Source organism: Hylobates moloch, unplaced genomic scaffold (genome assembly GCF_009828535.3).
Source record: "Hylobates moloch isolate HMO894 unplaced genomic scaffold, HMol_V3 SCAFFOLD_1, whole genome shotgun sequence".
Lineage (NCBI taxonomy): Eukaryota > Metazoa > Chordata > Mammalia > Primates > Hylobatidae > Hylobates > Hylobates moloch.
This window is the reverse complement of record NW_026652276.1, coordinates 90588223-90608690: the sequence shown is the minus strand read 5'-3', so window position 1 is coordinate 90608690 and position 20468 is coordinate 90588223. Positions and strand designations below refer to the sequence as shown.

Genomic DNA, 20468 nt, shown 5'->3' with positions numbered 1-20468 from the left:
TTTTTGGTAGAGACGGGGTTTCACCGTGGTCTCGATCTCCTGACCTCGTGATCCGCCCGCCTCGGCCTCCCAAAGTGCTGGGATTACAAGCGTGAGCCACCGCGTCCGGCCTTCCATCTTCTTTTTAAGCTTATGTAGCTCTGCTGTTCTGATTACAATTTAATCGTTCCAGCCACTGAATACTGTTTATCAAATTTTCTTCTTCTTTTTCATTTTTGAGATGGGGTCTTGCTCTGTTGCCCAGGCTGGGGTGCAGATCATAGCTCACTGCATTCTCAAACTCCTGGGCTCAAGCAATCCTCCTGCCTTAAGCCTGCTGAGTAGCTGGGACTATTTTTAAAAATTTAAATTAGTCCCAACTAATTAAAACAAAATTTTTTTTTGTGGAGACTGGGTCTTGTTATGTTGCCCAGGATGGTCTCAAACTCCTGGACTCAAGTGATCCTCTAGCCTTCGCCTCTCAAAGCATTGGGATTACAGGCATGAGCCACCATGCCGAGCTTGTTAATGTCATTTTTATATTTGGTAAAAAGAGAGAGGTACTTGAAAACAAACAAAATGTAAGATTCTAAGGCCAATTTAACTTCCCTTCTCTAAAATCTCTAACTAAAAACATTCAGAAACCATCTGAGGAGATGCAAACTGTTCCTGACAAAAGTACCCTTGGCCACATTTGCAATGAGAATGGAGCCCTGGCTCAAGATGCCACTTTCAGCTCATATTCTCCCTTCCCCATCTCCCAATCCAGCACAAAGAAGTCCATCTCTTCTCTGTAAACATCCTTCAAGCCCTCCTTCAGTAAGGACTTTCTACTTTTAAAAGGGAAACAGTGTAGTCTGCATAGGGCCCAAAATCGACCCTCAGGATAGTCTGAAACTATAGTTTCTTTATTGACACTTCACAAACTAAGCTGAAAAATCACACCAAATTGCAAGACTTGTTTGTTCCTACGACTACTATGGCATACGTTTCTCTTAAAATATATATAATTTTGGCTGGACGTGGTGTTTCACACCTGTAATCCTAGCACTTTGGGAGGCCGAGGAGGGCGGATCACGAGGTCAGGAGATCGAGACCATCCTGGCTAACACAGTGAAACTCCGTCTCTACTACAAATACAAAAACAAAATTAGCTGGGTGTGGTGGCACGCGCCTGTAGTCCCAGCTACTCAGGAGGCTGAGGCGAGAGAATGGCGTGAACCCAGGAGGCGGAGCTTGCAGTGAGCCAAGATCATGCTACTGCACTCCAGCCTGGGCGACACAGCGAGACTCCGTCTCAAAAAATATATATATATATATATATACACACACCATGCCCAGCGGTTTTAGGGCTGAGCTCGGAGGCTCATGGCCCTAATCCCAGCATTTTGGGAGGCCAAGGTGAGAGGATTGCTTGAGGTCAGCCTGGTTTGAGACCAGCCCAGGAAACATGGCAATACCCATCTCTACAAAAAATTAATAGCATTAGCTGGGTGTAGTATGCGCCTGTGGTCTCAGCTACTCAGGAGGCAGAAGTTGGAAGATCCCTTAAGCCTGGGAGTTGGAGGCTGCAGTGAACTATGATCACACCACTGTACTCCAGCCTGGGTGATAAAACCCCATCTATAAAAAAAGTTTCAATAAAAAAAATTATGTAATTTTAAATTCCACCAAATATGCTTGCAATAAAAGAGAATTAGTTTCAAAACTACACCAGTTTTTTCTCCATAATTCCTAGTGTTACCAAACATAGCAAAATCTTATATTTTATTCTAACTGAACACTAATATGGACAGATTTATTTAATATTCATATAATATCTAAAATTCATACTCATGGAGTTTGAGGGTGAGAAGAGACCTTATAGATCATCTACATATGATTATATTGAATGAACATTTTGTATGGTTAAGCAAAATGAATAGAAAGATAGATTTAAATACAACTCTTAGAGTAAAAGTGTTTTTATTTAAAAAAAGAACTACAGGGCTGGGTGCGGTGGTGCATGCCTGTAATCCTAGCACTTTGAGCAGCCACAGCAGGCAGATCCCTTGAGCTCAGGAGTTTGAGACCAGCCTGGGCAACATGGCGAAACCCCACCTCGACAAAAAAATACAAAAATTAGCAGAGGTGGTGCTAGCCTGTAGTCCCAGCTACTGGAGAGGCTGATGAGGGTGGATAGCTTGAGACCGGGAGGTCAAGACTGTAGTGAGCTGAGATCATGCCACTGCACTCTATCCTGGGTGACTGAGTGAGACCTTGTCTTAAAAAAAAAAAACTTGGCCAGGCGTGGTGGCTCACACCTATAATCCCAGTACTTTGGGAGGCCAAGGCGGGTGGAACATCACGAGGTCAGGAGTTCGAGACCAGCTGACCAACATGCTGAAACCCCGTCTCTACTAAAAATACAAAAAAATTAGCTGGGCGTGGTGGCGCGTGCCTGTAATCCCAGCTACTCAGGGGGCTGAGGCAGGAGAATCGCTTGAACCTGGAAGATGGAGGTTGCAGTAAGCAGAGATCTAGCCACTGCACTCTAGCCTGGGTGACAGAGGGAGACTCTGTCTCAAAAAAACAAAACAAAAAAACCTGAACTACAAATTCCACAGTTCAAATGCCCTTCTTAAGGGTCAAAGTAACAACAGTTTTCTAATTTTTAGGAGTGCATGCAGATAAATAAGTCTGGGACTACTTCACAGGCTGATTATAGCACAGTGCTAAGCACATCATGGGCTTAGTCTCATAAAGGACAATTAGCTTTATTTTGTCCCAGGGATGCAGACTGTAAACTTAAGTAAGGGCAATAATCTCAATATGGGTAGCAAAGCTAAGGTAACACCATTTCACTTCACAGAATTATGAATAAACAGTTCTGTAACTTCATCTTAATAAGGGTCTATATATTCTCATTCTGAAAATCTAGGAAAATTAACACATATAATTATAAAATTAACACAGCTCCCAAAACTTACCTTAAATATGAAGTTTGAGCAGGCTGTGTTGTCACTGAGGAATTCACATTTGGAGGCAGAGATCTCAGTGGACCAATTTGATCGGGTCCTAGGCTATAGCTTTGGGCAACAGTTACTTGGTGAATGCTCTGACCCATATAGTTTCCACCATGTGGTTGAACTGGGTATGTCTATTAATCAGAAAGAAAAAGTTGATTCACTAATCTCCCAAACATGTGCCTAATAATATATTTAAAATGTTAAAAGACTTAAACTGTATTTCTTTGGGAAGCAATCTGATTCTACCAATCTATCCATCTTTGAACTAAAAGTGGAGAGCTGTCAAATCACAGTGCCAAATCTACGGAAATTTGATTTGTTTGGCTGTTCTTTTATTTTTACAGAGAGCTGGGAGAAAGACAGGTGGTGTACTTTTAAGTAGTGGATTACAATCTATCCAGGTTGCCTATTACTCAGTAAACATGTCTTGCTGTAGAGCCACAGAAAACTACACACTCCCTTGAAGGGAAGCCCACCATCACTTAAAGTCACTATAAGAATGATAACCTTCTTTACCCTCATCCCAGGATGACTCATCCAACTCCTTCCTAAGAATGAAACTTGAGAGAAAAAGCTGAAAAAGAAATGGTATAAGGGTGCCAGGGCTTCCCTGGCATTGTCTACTTTATTTCCTACCTTTAAGACAAACAGGACAAAAGTATAGAAGAGTTATGGGCGAAAGATATGTATCCTCAAGAAACAGCAAAAATGGTTTAGGTCTCTTTGGACATTTATATGTGCCCTACTTATTTTCAGGACAACAGCTCCTTAAGGACAGGGTCCACCACCTGTCTACTAAATATAGCATCAAAACAATGCACACATTTAATATCATATCATACCATAATGATCATCAATCCAGTTTTAAATTAAGCTATTTTTAAAGCAAAGACCATCTGAAAATTTAGAATGCTAGAAATGCCAAATAAGCTATATTAAGTACAATCACATTACCTCCTTAGTAGACATGTAACAATCTACAGACAACAGGCTGAGACTGTGAGAATCAGCTTCTTCTGCAGTTTAGGGTTCCTGAGTAGCCTACACGATACAACTAATGTGTTACCCCAACTGCTTCTAGTAGAGATATATTTTTGTCAAATTAGAATAGAAACTTTTGAATATTTCAAATGCTCTTGAGTGAACAGTGTAGATACAGATTATGTGAGGAATCAAACAGAAAGAAAGTTAACTTTTTAGAGACATGAGTTGTGCTTTGCAAAACGCAGTTTGTAAGTAGAATGCAACTAAACACCAAAACCTGACACAGAATGGCAAACAACCCTTTACAGAAACACAAAAAAGCAAACAAAGTTTTATCATACAATGATGCAGACACTGCTGTTTTGTTCCACTTTCACAGCAGCAGCGAACAACTCTGAAAACAGAAGCAAACTGAATAAATCCCAAATGTCTTTTGCAGCCAGAAAAATCTTTCCTACCCTCCTAATTTTCAAAAAGATCAAGGCATGACATATTTGATAAATGTATCTTGTCTGACGTGACAGTTACCATAGTGACTATTCTTTTTTTACTTAACAATTATGTTGTGTCAAGTCATCTAAATTATGCACCCACATTCTACCCTTTCTCCTTGGTGTCTCCTTCACATGCACCTTTACATACTAGTTTTCATAAATCAACATGAATTTTGCTCATCCAAGCTCATTCTGAATTCAATTGGCTAATTGGCTGAAATTTCAAAAAACGCTTCCAAATGAGGATATTGACAAATATAAGTATTCACTTCATATGCCAAGCATACAAAAAAGGTGAAAAGTACTGGAAAAAGATGGCTTATGGATGTTCATGGATGGCTTACGGAGTCTGTATCTCCTAGACGTGTATCATATCTTTGCTATGCACAGATTTTTAACAATGTAAGTCATGCAGCTAAGTAAAGGAAGTATAAAGCATACTCTAGAAGTTCATTGTGCCTGTTAATAATCATGTTAAGTCAAATAAATCTTTATGGAAATTTGTAAAGAAATGTTAAATCTTGTTGAGCAGCAGGAAAGCGTTAGTACCTCACTTGGGGAACTTCTGATATGTCAGGTACTGTCCTAAATGGATTTATACTCCACATTTACAAAAAGGATTTATATTTACATAAAAGATTTATGCTTTATACTTACAAAAGCATATGAAGAACCAGAACTACCCTCACATATATAATGGTCTTTTCATCCATGTTAAAACTGAACTAAAATGTATTTGTGAAATATCAGTATCTGTCTAATTTGCTCTGGTGAATGTTAATTGTTTAGCCAATATTTACTGAAACAATCAAAGATAAATTTTATAATTTTATTCACAGACAAAAGAAATCTTAATATTATGCTATAAAACATTTACTTTTAAAACTTGTTTATAATTTAGAAAATGTTCTCAAAAAACATGCTCACCTGCATTGGAACCCCAGATGATGCAGGTGGGTAATGTGCTGGAGGGTGGAGCTTTGAATAGACTGAGTACACTGGTGCTTCATTCACCAATTTGTTATATAGTTCCAGAGCTTCCAGGACTTTTACATTCAACTCGGACAATTCTGAATGCTTCCTGATGTAGAAGAGAAGTATTATAATACTCTTCTAGTTTTTAGCATGTAGTTAGTAATATAAATTATTTTTTTAATTTAGCACAATTTCTATTCATATATTAAAAGGCTCTTTTATATTTAATGAAAGAATATTCACAAAGGGAAACTGAGAGGAAGAACTGCTTAATCCTTATAATAGCTAGGCTGATATTGAGGCAGGAGAATGAATAGGGTCTGGAGGCAGAGAATCTAAGGCTGTTTTTCAAGCTGACTTCTTATAACTAAATTGAAAGGAAAACCAACCCTAACTTTCCATACCTAAGTAACAAAAGGACCAGAGGCTACTTCCTTTGCAAACCCCCCACGTTTTCTGTGCAGCAGATGGGAAATTGGGTGTCCGAAAAAAAGAACACTGATTACAGGTCCAGTCTTCGTTTGCAACTTTGTAACTTCAGCCTCTGAATGATTGCTGTCCGCAACCAATCAGACTGACTGTGGGCGGAGTCTTCATTTGCACAGAAATGTAACTTTGTAACTTCACCCTAGCCTCTGACTGGTTGCTTTTTGCAACCAATCAGATGTTTGCACAGCAGTGTTACCTTTGTAACTTCATTTCAGCCTCTGGTTGGCTGCTTTCTGCAATCAATCAGACTGATTGTGAGCTTCCACTTCATTTACATGAGGTGAGCACGAAAAGGCCAATGGGAAACTTCTAGGGGGTACTTGGACCCAAGAAGATTCTGTATCCTGGCCCTTGAGCTGCTGCTCAGGCCCACTCCCACACTGTGGGGTGTACTTCCGTTTTCAATAAAACCCTGCTTAGTTCTTTTGTTGCTTCGATCTTTCTTTGCTTTGCTGGGCATTTTGTCCAATTCTTTGTTCAAAATGCTAAGAACATAGACGACTTGCAGTCACAATCCTCTACCGGTGACAATATGACTTTATAATATTAGGGAAAAGTCCTTCCATACCTCATAAAATGCAATCAATTCATAATTTTGGTGCTGAGAGAATTTACTTTCACACATTCCAGGCTTTTGTTGAGAATTCAATTATTAAAAAGAAAATTCTCAATTTGGGTAAGAATCTGGGCCTTAATTATAAATCTCAATAAAAGAAAGTACCCAGGCAAGGCCCAGAACCTCTATGAAGTACAATATGATGGAAATTTAAAAACACTTGTTAAAAAAAAAACCACACACACACATTTTCATTTGTTTACATCCATGAAAGTATCAACTGAAAAGAAAAAAACCTACTTAAATAATTATCTTTGAAAATCCAAGTAAAAACAATGTGTAAGTAAGACTCATCTCTACAGCTCGTTTGTTGGTTGGTTTATTTTGAGAAAGTAAGTAAACCAATGCTTTATTATGTAATAACAACAAACCCAAATAAAAGCATCTTCAAATTTGCCCAAGAAGCTTCACAGCAAACTCTTCCTACTTGATAGTTCCCCTGAGAGTAATAAAGAACTCTCTTTGCACTGTCAAATTTATAAAAGTTAAGCAACCACTTTTCATCTGGCCTGAAACATCCACAAGCCTTTTTATTGAATGTGGTTCTTTCTACATAAACACAGACAGGCAACAAGCAGACGCACACAGACAGACACAGGACTAAGTAAACAGCCTGGACTGAGTCCTATCAAGATTTGTTACTTTTCTTCTACTAGAGTCTGTTATGTCTGAACCACAACAACGCAGTTTGTTCTCTCTCTAGCAGGAATGACTGCATTAAGCAGGTCAAACTCTATCATCAAAAATATCAGGCCGGGCGCAGTGGCTCATGCCTGTAATCCCAGCACTTTGGGAGGCCGAGGCGGGTGGATCATGAGGTCAGGAGATTGAGATCATCCTGGCTAACACAGTGAAACCCCATCTCTACTAAAAACACAAAAAATTAGCTGGGTGTGTTGGCGGGCAACTGTAGTCCCAGCTACTCGGGAGGCTGAGGCAAGAGAATGGCGTGAACCCGGGAGGCGGAGCTTGCAGTGAGCTGAGATCGTGCCACTGCACTCCAGCCTGGGCAACAGAGCGAGACTCTGTCTCAAAAAAAAAAAATCAGTTACAAGTCACCCAGAAAGCTACAGAAATTAGTGCCATGCTAACAAATGCGTAACTAAAATGTAACTGTAGGAATTTGATCCACAAAACCCAGTATGCTGATGAAACACCAGGAAAATGCAGTAGAAAGACATGATCATTGTGTTTGAAATCCCCTTAAAGATTTGAGACACAATCCCAGAGTAATAAGGCAAAAGAGCAACTTGATCAGGTGGTAGAAAATTACCTTTGGAGGACAGGAGGAAATAAGATTAGAATAGTCTGGAACATAGTTAAGTCCAGACTATGAATCTCTCTTCAACAAATCTACCCAAACTTTTTTGTACTCAATTTACATGTTTACTCAATATAATTTCTTAGGGTGATAAAATGCTACAAAATTTCATTATGTACAATGACAAAAATGAAATGTACAATTTGACTTTCTAACAGTAGAGTTGTTTTTCTTAGTAGGAATAACAAACATGATGATCCATTCAAGGGAAAAAAATGATATTTTATTCATCTTTGAATACTTGACAAGGGTAAATAATAGTCAATAAGAATTTGGTGAAGAACAGGAAACATTTCCCAGAACAGGAGCTGCATCTGCAGCTGTGGCCATAGAACAAGAAAAAATGCCAGTTGGCCTATTCAAAAACCGAAACTGGTAAGAAAACTGGTTAATGGTTGAGTTCTCACTCAAAAAATTAACTAATATCAGAATGGTCACTTCGATTTTTTTTTCTTTTGAGAGAGGATCTCACTGTGTCACCCAGACTGGAGTGCAGTGGTGCAATCGTGGCTCACTGCAGCCTCCTTGATCTCCCAGGCTCAAGTGATCTCCCCACCTCAGCTTCTTGAGGAGCTGGGACTACAGGCGCACACCACCAAGCCCAGCTAATTCTTAAAAAAATTTTTTGTAGAGATGGGGTCTCACTGTATTACCCAAGTTGGTCTCAAATTCCTGGGCTCAGATGATTCTCCCACTTCAGCCCCCTGAAATGCTGGGATTATAGGTGTGAGCCCCCACACCGGCCTCACTCTGACTTCTAATTCTTCTAGATCTTTTCCTTTAACAAAATTCTTTTTATGAACCAAAAATAAGATTAAATCGTCATAGCTTCTGCCTGTTTTCATTATATAATATCTGCTCATATCAAGGGATAATTATCAAGGACAATGATTTTCATTGTAGAATGTGTGGACATACACTCAGCCCTCCATGTTCATGGGTTCTGCATCCGTGCACTCAACCAACTTCAAATTGAAAATACAAAAAATTAAAAAAAATTGTGTCTGAACTAAACATACAGCTACATCTATGATAATACTTTTTAAACTTTTCCAGTTTGATTATTCACTAACCATTAACATGTTGCATTGAAACAAAGTAGATGTGTAGGGAGATATTTAATGCTTTCTCTAAAATATGGCAAAACTACTGTCAATTGCCACATAGATTTTTCATTTCTTTAGAAAACACAACACATTTATTTTTAAAATGTCCCCTGGAACAAAGACGACAATCTCTGGTGACTAGGAAAAGTCCTGCTGCTACCGCACTTCTCTGGCAGAGGCAGAAAAGAAGTAGTTTCTATTCTCCTTCTTATTTTGGCCCTATCTAATCTTTTCTTCTTGTGCTGTTTATATATTAATTCAATAAATACCACTAGAAAGGGATGATGATGGAATACTAAGCCCTATCCCTTGTTTTCCTTTCAACTGCAGGTTCTCCCTCTGACTTCAGATAGAGAGCTGAGAAATAAGGGGGCAGAACCAAGTCAAAAGCTCAAAACCCTGAAAGTCTACCCCCTTCAGTGTTGCTCCTATTTTATTTTTATTTTTATTTTTGAGACCGTGTCTTGCTCTTTCGCCCAGGCTGGAGTGCAGTGGCGAGATCTCGGCTCACTGCAAGCTCTGCCTCCCGGTTCACGCCATTCTCCTGCCTCAGCCTCCCGAGTAGCTGGGACTACAGGCCACCGCCACCACGCCTGGCTAATTTTTTGTATTTTTAGTAGGGACGGGGTTTCACCGTGTTAGCCAGGATGGTCTCAATCTCCTGACCTCATGATCCACCCGCCTCGGCCTCCCAAAGTGCTGGGATTACAGGCTTGAGCCACTGCACCCGGCTGCTCCTATTTTTAAAGGACAATAACGGCCAGGCACAGTGGCTCATGCCTATAATCCCAGCACTTTGGGAAGCTGAGGCAGGAAGATCACTTGAGGCCAAGAGTTTGAGACCAGCCTGGGCAGCACAGTAAGACCCTGTCTTTTAAAAAAAAAGCTGGGCATGAGGCCAGGTGCAGTGGCTCACACCTGTAATCACAGCACTTTGGGAGGCTAAGGTGAGCGGATCACGAGGTCAGGAGTTCGAGACCAGCCTGGCTAATATGGTGAAAGCCCATCTCTACTAAAAATACAAAAATTAGCCGAGCATGGTGGCGGGCACCCGTAATCCTAGCTACTTGGGAGGATGAGGCAGAGCATGGCTTGAACCCAGGAGGTGGAGGTTGCAGTGAGCCGAGATAGCACCACTGCACTCCAGCCTGGGTGACAGGGCAAGACTCCATCTCAAAAAAAAAAAAAAAAAATAAGAAAAACAAAACTATGTAGGATAAAATTAAAAGAGCAATAGAAACAAATACAAGGACAAGAAATGAAAAGAGAAGGTGTGATTCAGCTTCAAACACTAGAGAAATTTCACTTAAAATTTTTGTAAGTACCACTTCTCATAAGAATTCAATTCTTGGCCAGGCACGGTGGTTCATGCCTGTAATTCCAGCACTTTGGGAGGCCAAGTTGGGCAGATCACAAGGTCAGGAGTTCGAGACCAGCCTGGCCAACATGATGAAACCCTGTCTCTACCGAAAATACAAAAATTAGCCGGGTGTGGTGGTGCACGCTTGTAATCCTAGCTACTCAGGAGGCTGAGGCGGGAGAACTGCTTGAACCCGGGAGGCAGAGGATGCAGTGAGCCGAGGTCACGCCACTGCACTCCAACCTGGGCATCAGAGCAAAAGTCCATCTCCAAAAAAAACCCCAGAAAACTGTTACCTAAATAAAAAACACCAGGCTCCCCAGCCATCTTGGCAGCTGCTCTTAGTTGGGGACCCTCCTGGACTTCAGGCAGGATGGTCTCAAAGAGGAAAAAGTCAATGGAGTTGATCAACTCTAGGCTCCAACTTATGAAAAGTGGAAAGTATGTACTGGGGTAAAAGTAGACTCTGAAGATGATCAGAAAAGGCAAAGCAAAATTGGTCATCCTCACTAAAACTGTCCAGCTTTGAGGAAATATGAAATAGAGTGCTATACAATGTTGGCCAAAACTGCTGTCCATCACTACAGCGGCAATGATGGGCACAGCATGCAGAAAATACTAGAGAGGATGCACACTGGCTATCACTGATCCAGGCAGTTCTAATATCACTAGAAGCATGCTAGAACAGACTGGTGAAAAGTAAGCCATGCAAAATTTTTATTTAATAAAACTTGTCAGAGCGTGTTTTTTTAGAAAAACAAAAACAAAATAAAAAGCACCACCTTGCTATAAATTTGTAAGAGCTTGGGAAACTGAAAAACAATTTTCATAAATTGTACAGTTCCACAAAAACTTTCCCTACTTTACTGTTTGCCAAAAAACAAGTGAACCCCCCAAAACTATACTTTTTATTCCTTGCACGAAAAATCTCACCTATCAATTTCTTCAAGTTTTTCATCTATCATTGGACCCATCTGTTGGCAGATATCTGTAAATACAAAAATACTTACAAATATAGAAACTTAATCCAGTTTAAGCCAATTTGAACAATTTTTAACAATATAGCACCAATATACAACACTATTCATAATACACAGAGATTAAGCTCATGCTAGAGAAAGACTACTATTCAGCACTACTACTACATATTACTATCATGGGACTAAAAGCAAGGTCAACTTTAAAATAAAAACCTCATTATGTTTTCTTGAAAATATTAACTAAGTTGACAGACTGTGAAATCTGGAGTTATCCCAAAGTCTTAAAGACATCTAGAAAACTATGATTAGTTAACTAAAACAAACTTAAGCCACAGTATATAAACTATGTAACCTTTGCCCATCAGATATGAAGATTTTTCATTTACTTAAGACATTTCAAGATTAAACATACTGTGTATTTCCCAATATGAACACTGATGCAATAAAGAGCACAATGCTGTATTCTATATTCATAACCAGATGTTTCTTCTATAAAAAGATTTAAGAAGAATTATTTATTTACCAGAGATTCTTATCCCAAAGGATTTTTTTTAAAAACATAAAAAACACGTTTTAATTGTTCTCACATTTCTTAGAGACTAAAAGACACATCAACATGCATCAATTGACTATGTTATGAAGTTAACAATTATCATGTATAATTTTGTCCTTTAAATTCATAATACAAGAACATTAAACAGGAATAAGCATTTTAAACATTTTGACTCAATTTGATGTGCTGTTATTTTTAATTCTGTCCTTTTTTGGACTGCAAAAATCTTCAGCCAATTTTACTAGTGGGCTTAAAGAAATACAAATACTTCCTTTATGAAAAGGATTTGCAGGTTTACGACAATGCCTTCCAAGTAACACTTTTACTATTTTACTGTACTAGTCTGTTCCCTACCAGATTTCTAACCTCTAGAGGCAAATACAAGGCAGAAGAAACTGAAGACATCATGAATAGCTAAAATATTAAATAATATTAAAATAATATATAATATTCACTAAGTACCTTCTAAATCCAAAAGGTCTTGGGAGTCTGGTTTTGAATCTGTTGGATCTATATTCTGAAGTACCTGCAGGGCTCTATCCATCTTATCCTAAAAACGTAACGGGACACTTTTTAAAAACTCAAGAGTTTTAACTTCAGTAAATATGAAATTACTCTTTCCAAGCATTCTCAAAGATAGTCCATTTAAATGTCTTGATAGTTTAACTATTAAACAAAAGAGGGACCCTACCTCATCTATATAAACAGGCTCAGGCTCTGATTTCTTAATTTCCTCCACATCATCATCAATTACATTCAATTTGTCCACAGCCGCTATAGAAACAAAGTAAATTTTAAGTTCCTCAGCATTTACTTCAGTAATTTTAGTCATTAATTTATAAGTGGCCTATGACTGTCCATAAGAAAAAAAAATAGAAGTTCTTCAAATATTCACCACATTTTATAATCAATATTACATACGTTTATTACATACATTTGGTCATTTATTTCACAAACATTTATTTAGTACTCATTATGTGCCAGGCATTGTTCTAGGCATTTATACATACACCGGTGAATAAAACAGACAAGAATCCCTAACCTCTTGGAACTTAAAATTTTAGTGGAACAAGTGTACAATATAAACAGCAGCTGACATTTTAGGCATTTTCCTGAAAACTGAGTGGTACCACTGGGGTGAATAAATATATGACAGCAGATTATTATTTAGCAGATTATTAACTAGCTAATTTCATAGTTACATCTACGAGTTCCTTCTACACTCTTCCCTTCTATTAAAAAAAGATTTCCTATATGAACAAAAAATAAAACTTATTTTAAGCTAACTTCGATAATAGTTAAAACAACACTAAACACAAAAGTTTTTCATGAAGAGAAGGTTGAAAAAAAAAACTTACAAATACATAAATCCAGAAAACTATTTAAATGTTCCCTGGAGTATTGCTAGAATGTACCATATTTTAATAAAGTAAATTTTGGTAAAAATAAAACTACAATAAAAACCTATGTAGCCAAACAATTTTAAATCCCAACTGTTAGTCATTTATTTCAAATATTTGGCTAACTTTCAAAGAACAGAAGTCAGCATAACACAACGATAAATTGAAAACCCACAATATTTTTTCCTCTTAATACTCTCCAGCCTATGTCAAGGAGAAATTGCTATATAGAATCCCCTGAGCATGATCTATAAAGTTATTTTTTAAAGGTATCTCCAATATTCCTATCTACTTAGAGAGTCAGATAAGAGGAATAAAATTATAAATAATGGCAAAGTACTCTATATTCAAATCAGTGAGTATCAACCTCTCACGACTTCATTTTTCTGAGTGTATCACTCTACACATACAAAGACGATGTTACACATGATGCATAATGCTTTCATTTGAAGTTCTTTCTCCTGAACTGGCAAGGATTAGCACTGATATATCCCTCAGTGAGTCAGTGTTAAGGTCAGACTGACTGACTTTAGAATCCTGGCTCAATCACTTACTAGACACATAATCCCTCAGCCTCGGTGTCCTTATCTGTAAGACAGGGCAACAAAAGTAGCTATCTCACAGAACTGTGAGATTGAAATGCAATAGTACAGATGACTTAGCACAATGCCTGACAAATAATGAACGCTCAAAAACCAGTAACTATTTCTGATTACCATCATTAGTATTATTACGAGCTGTTCCTTTACACTCAGATCCCCCCACCTCTCTACCTGAATAACAAATGGAATGCTTTCTCAGCATGGTTGACAATGGCTAAAGTGGCTAAAATGGAACTGTCTGTGGTTGCAGACTGACTAAAGTTCAGCAGATCTGAAACAGGAAGCTTAGTGGCTTGATTACATTACTTTGTTACTGTTTCAAGCTCCCTAGGAACAAATCAAGGTGAGGAAAGGTCTAAAATTTAGCAGTACTCCGAACCCCAGTAATCATATTCGGCACTTGCCAACCACAACCTCCCCACAGCACATCCGCTTTGCCTCTGTGGTTCACTGATGAATCAAAACACTTTGTAGAGAACAGATATGAACTGCCTCTTACACTACATAATTAGGTTGATTTAAATACCTGCATGGTCACATAAGATTTTATGCCTGATATTTAACTATGTATGCTAACTCTCAGAGGATGTAAAATAAGAGGAAATAATTCTTGGGATTGACACAGGATAAACTAACCCCTTAATTTGGTTACAAAGTAGGTTAGATTGTCGTGCCTATAAAGAAATGATTTAAAACAAAAGTTAAATGCCAATCTACTTTACATCCAAAACTGAATCATAAAATTTAACTGAAAAAAACTTAAATAGATCTAACGTTCTCTAAGATTTAACTTACCTGCTTCAGTCTCTATGTTTAAATTAGTTGTTACAAAATTGGATGGGAAAAGTCCTATTCCTCTGTGATTTTCTCCTTTCCACCAATTGGCATCACTAAAAATACAGTGCAAAAAATATCATTTGTTCCCCCACATTTTAATACAACAGCAAAGAGGAATTAAAAATTAAATTTAGCCTCCTTTGAATATATCTGTTTACATGCAGCTGTAATTAAGTCATTTTTCTTAAATTTAATAAATGATATTAAAAAGTACAAGTAAAACAAATATCCACATCCCTATATCTAAACTTAGAACCAGGCCAGGCGCAGTGGCTCACGCCTATAATCTCAACACTTTGGGAAGCCAAGGTGGACAGATCACCTGTTTGAGACCAGCCTAGCCAACATGGTGAAACCTCGTCTCTACTAAAAATACAAAAATTAGCTGGGCATGGTGGCACACACCTGTAGTCCCAGCTACTTGGGAGGCTGAGGCAGAAGAATCGCTTAAACCCGGGAGGAGGAAGTTGCAGTGAGCCAAGATGGCACCACTGCACTCCAGCCTGGGTGACACAGCAAGACTTGTCTCAAAAAAAAAAAAAAAAAAATTAGAACCAATTAGCAATTAATCATTTTTTATTCTGGACTTTAAAAAAGTAAGGCCGGATGCGGTAGGTCATGCCTGTAATCCTAGCACTTTGGGAGGCCGAGGCGGGTGGATCACCTGAGGTCAGGAGTTCGAGACTAGCCTGGCCAACATGGCAAAACCCCGTGTCTACTAAAAATACAAAAATTAGCCGGGTGTGGTGGCAGGTGCCTGTAATCCCAGCAACTTGGGAGGCTGAGGCAGGAGAAGCACTTGAACCCAGAAGGCAGAGGTTGCAGTAAGCTGAGATCACGTCACTGCACTCCAGCCTGAGGGATAGAGTGAGACTCTGTCTCAAAAAAATAATAATAAAAAAAAAAAAAAAAAAAGTAAACAGGAAACAAAAGTGCCCTTTAGTAATGACCCCAAATCCCAGCGTCACATCTATCTTAACACACTGCCACAATAAAGTTGGTAGCCTTCTTGTCAGTCTGTTTTTTGTTCTTTTACACGTATCTATAGCCAAGTCCATACAGAAACAGACAGACATAGATGCTAATCCATACAGATCTTTTTAATTTTATATATTAATACTTTCAATTTTTGCTTATTCCTTTTAAATTAAAATTCCATCACACGAATAGGCCATATTTATCCATTCCTGTATAGATGGACATTTAGGCTGATTCTAGTCTTTCACCATTATAAAGATAAGGTAATGATCATCCTAGACTTGAGGACACACATGCAACAATTTCTCTGTGCTTATTCACAGACGTGAACTTGCTGGGATTTAAGAATATAAACATTTCTTTCTTTTTTTTTTTTTTTTTTTTGAGATGGGGTCTTGCTGTGTCACCCAAGCTGGAGTGCAGTGGCGCGATCTTGGCTCACTGCAACCTCTCCCTCCCAGATTCAAGAAATTCTCCTGTCATAGTCTCCCAAGTAGCTGGGACTACAGGTATGTACCACCACACCTGACTTATTTTTGTATTTTTAGTAGAGATGGGGTTTTGTCATGTTGGCCAGGCTGGTCTCAAACTTTATCTTAAGTGATCTGCCTGCCTCAGCCTCCCAAAGTGCTGGGATTACAGGTGTGAGCCACTGCACCCGGCCATAAGCATTTCATTTTACTAGATATTGCCAAATGTTCCCTAGAATGGCTGTGAAAATTCACCTTTCTCCTTCCCCCGGTTGCATGTAACAATGTCATCTTCCGTTATATGTGATAATTTTCCCAACTAACACTTGATAATCAGACAGGAGAGAAATCGTATTTCATTGTATGCACTTGCATTTCCCAAGCATCTACTTGTGCTTGCTAGCTATTCAGATTGCCTTTTCTGTAAACTGCCTGTTTGTATTTTTGCCCACTTTTCTTATTCTACTGGATCATTTGTCTTTTTTCATGGATCTGTAGAAGTTCTTTACATATTTTGGACAGCAGTTGTTTGTCTGAATTATGCAGAGACCTTCTTCTAGGCTGTCGCTGTCTTTTTAGCATATGTTTATCGTTTAACTGTACAGTGGTTTTTTCCCCTATGCAATCAAATTTGGCAATCTTTTCTTTCATGGCTTATACTTTTACCTTTTTCTACCCTTAAACTCCTAAATCTATTCTCCTATATAATTAACTGTAGTTTTAGTTTTTTGATTTTTTTTCCCTCTCCCATGTTTAGGTCTTTAATTCATTTGGAATGAAATTTTAACATACTATGTGAAACTGATCAAAATTTTATCTACAGTATAAAAAGAGCCATTCATCACAGCAAAATTTATTAAATAGTCCATCATTTTTTCTACTAATTTATAATACCCTACCTTTCAAACAGTAATCTATTCATGAGCCTATTTCTAGATTCCATTCTGTTGCAATAGTCCACATATCTGTTTACACATCTTGTTAACGTACCTTAATATCTGCCAGGGAAAAAACCCTTTCTATGTTACTCTTTCTCATTTATTGCACACCTTCAAATTTCTACATTAATATTAAAATACTTTTCAAGTTATCTGGGGAAAAAGTCCTGTTGGGATCTGAACTGGAAATGAGCCGAAATTATGCAATAATACAAGAAAAAAGAAATCTTTGTAATATTAAGGTTTCTTCTCTATGAACATGGTATCCTTCTCCATTTACATTTATATAAAACATAGTATGTAAATATATATTTATATTCTTTTATAGCTTTCAAATAATTTTATAATTTAATCCATAAAGACCTTACATATCTTTGTTAGGCTTATTCATTTCTAGATGATTTATATAATTTTTGTTACTACTGAGAATGACTTTTTTTTTTTTACATTTTCTAAAAAGTTGTGATTAAAGCATACTACTGAGTTTTGTATGTTGAGCTTGTATCCAACAACCTTTATGAACTCCTACCACTTGTAATAGTTTGTCCATTGGAGTCTTGAACTTTCTATATGGAAAATCATAGTATCTGGAAATAATGATAATTTTATCTATTCCTTTCCAAAAATCTGACTTATTGAACAGACATTCTTAAGTATGAGTCTTATGGATGAATTAATGTCTATGATTATGAAACATCATTTCATTTATGAGCACTAGAAAGAGATGAAAGAGTTATATATCATTCCAATTCTTAAAGCCAGAAAATAACTGATGTATTGATGTACTGACAATTCTAAGATATCATATCTGCAAATATCTATGGAAGATAGGAAAAATTTTCTTTCTCTTACAAACATATTTTTAAGTTAACTTTTCATTTTGAAAAGGAGAGCTGAACTTGAGAAATTTTTGTATAAAACGAGAAAACCCAAACCTGTGAAATGGATGCACGTTTTATATGAACCTATCAACAACTGTATGTGTACACTTCCTTAGTGGTCCTACCAATATAGGATAATTTTCCTCCCAGCCACTACTACAAACTCTTTGATGAAGCATAAAAGTAGGCAAAGCAACCAAACTGACAACTCCTTCCCAGCCCTAATCCAGCTCTATATTCTCTCCACTGACTACAAGTTGATTCTACAGAATGTTGATGGCAAAAAAACATTGTTCAAGTTTAAATTCCCAAATTAAAGAAATTGGCACTCTAATTTTACACAAACCATTTAATAATTAAAGAAAATTTTAGTGTAGCACTTATATTTAGAGCTTTTTATATTAAAAAAGAATAAATCACAACTGAGTGAAAAACAAAAAATGATACAAGTGTAAACAACATAAACCTCACCTTCAACAAACATTATTCAGCTAACATTTATGAAAACCTACCATGGAGAAAACAGTACCTTCAGGCTAAGCACTGAAGTTACAAAGATAATTAAGACACCATTTGTACCCTCAAGAAGTTTAAAATCTAGCACAAAGCTATAGTCCCAGCTACCCAGGAGGCTGAAGGAGGAGGCCTGCTTGAGCCCCGGAGTCCAGGCTGTAGTGTGCTATGCTCACACCTGTGAATAACCACTGCACTCCAGCCTCGGCAACCCAGTCATACCCTATCTATCAAAACAAGAAAAAAAAAACCTAGCAGTGTTTTACAACCTCTCCTACAGAACTGACTAAAAACATGTTAACTTGCTTTACCTTCAGAATTTTTCTCCTTTCCCCTTCCTCCCACCCAAGGAAGTGATAAGCCTCTTCAGAATCAACTGATTTGGTAGAGAAGCATATGTAAAGAAGTGCAGTTTGCCCTCTGTATCTGGCAAGTGCTATATCTGTCGACTCAACAAACCCTAAATCAAAAGTATTCATGAAAGATAAACAAAAATGACAATAGAACAAAAAAATTTAATACAATATATTGTATTTAAAAATACAATATAATGATTTGCATAGCATTTACATTGTATCGGGTACTGTAAGTTATCAAGAGATAATTTAAAGTATACAGGAAGATGTGTGTAAGTTATATGCAAATATGATGGCATTTTATATCGAAGACTTGCATCTGTGGATTTTGGTATCAACAGGGGTTCTGGAACCAACTCTCTAAGGAACTGAGAAACGACTCTATTTAAAATACAGTACGAGAAATGCTGTTATATACGTTCAGAGAGCTATAGCTCAAAGAAGGGAACTCAACTCCACTGGGAACTAAAAGCAGAGAAAGGTTGAAAGGCTTCTCGGAGGATACAAAATTTGACACAGGTTTTGGAGGTTAAGTAGGCACTTGCCAGGAGGAAAAGAAAATTAAGTCTGTGGAAATAAAAATGAGATTTTGCCCTCCTGCCACTATTGATAAGCAAGAAAACAAGGCACAAACAAACAAAAAACTCTGCACTCTGAGATAAAACAAAAAATGTTACCATATTTAGTTTTAGGTCTCAAAGTACATAAAAACTTGAGCCTTTCCTTTTAACTACTGATTTCTTAACAAAAAGTACTCACCTGCTAACTTTTGCAATGACAATGACTGAAGGTAGTGATGTCCTTTATGGATATAATAATCACGTGAGAAAACTGCTATTTCTACCATGAACATATAAATAGTAAACTTGGAAAAACCTGGTAACCTTGTGGGGGTCTTTTCCTTAAAATACCTGTTTTATGTTTTAATATTGGGAGGCAACTTTTCTAAAGCCTGGACTCCCTTGCAAACTGTCCTTGAAAGTAAAGTTCTTTTCCTTTTCTAAATGCTTTTACCTCCTTCAGCAGGGCTTTCCAGGCAGACAGAACCAAAGGTACAATGCTACAGAGGACTAAGCAGAAAATGACATTTTTGGCACTGCAAGAATTCCACTTGATTATTTGAAATGGTACACAGAAAACAAACATGGAGTGGGCCAGGCATAGTGGCTTACGCCTGTAATCCCGGCACTTTGGGAGGCTGAGACGGGTGGATCACTTGAGGCCAGGAGTTTGAGACCAGCCTGGCCAACATGATTAAACCCTGTCTCTACCCCTAAAAATACAAAAAATTCGCTGGGCATGGTGGTGCACGCCTGTATTCCCAGCTACTCAGGAGGTTGAGGTGGGAGAATCGCTTGAATCTGGGAGGTGGAGGTTGCAGTGAGCCAAGATCACGCCACTGCACTCCAGCCTGGGCGACAGAGTGAGACCCTGTCTCAAAAAAAAAAAAAGAAAAGAAACACGGAGTGGTAAGATAAAGCTAAAAGTGTTGAAAGTAAAACGCTTTTCTTGATATACTCCATTAATAAAAAATGTGCGCCTTTGGGCTGGCACAGTGGCTCATGCCTGTAATCCCAGCACTTTGGGAGGCCGAGGTGGGCAGATCACCTGAGGTCAGGAGTTTGAGA

The 20468-nt window shown here is 37.9% G+C and overlaps 1 protein-coding gene and 1 pseudogene across 3 annotated transcripts in view; one reads left to right on the top strand and one right to left on the bottom strand.

Moving 5' to 3' along the window:
- The window catches only part of STAM2 (signal transducing adaptor molecule 2), a 65485-nt gene that overhangs the window by 2933 nt on the left and 42084 nt on the right, over window positions 1-20468 (bottom strand). For all 3 annotated transcript variants that reach the window (XR_009214394.1, XM_058441985.1, XM_032755715.2), the window contains 6 exons: window positions 14663-14757; window positions 12557-12639; window positions 12328-12415; window positions 11266-11320; window positions 5393-5546; window positions 2949-3118 (listed from right to left, as the gene is read on the bottom strand). Coding sequence is in view for 2 of the 3 variants with exons in the window: in XM_058441985.1 (XP_058297968.1) it covers window positions 2949-3118; window positions 5393-5546; window positions 11266-11320; window positions 12328-12415; window positions 12557-12639; window positions 14663-14757 (645 nt within the window). In the remaining variant the exon portion in view is untranslated. The remainder of the gene's footprint in view (window positions 1-2948; window positions 3119-5392; window positions 5547-11265; window positions 11321-12327; window positions 12416-12556; window positions 12640-14662; window positions 14758-20468) is intronic.
- Window positions 10706-11096, top strand: LOC116810801 (large ribosomal subunit protein eL30-like; annotated as a pseudogene).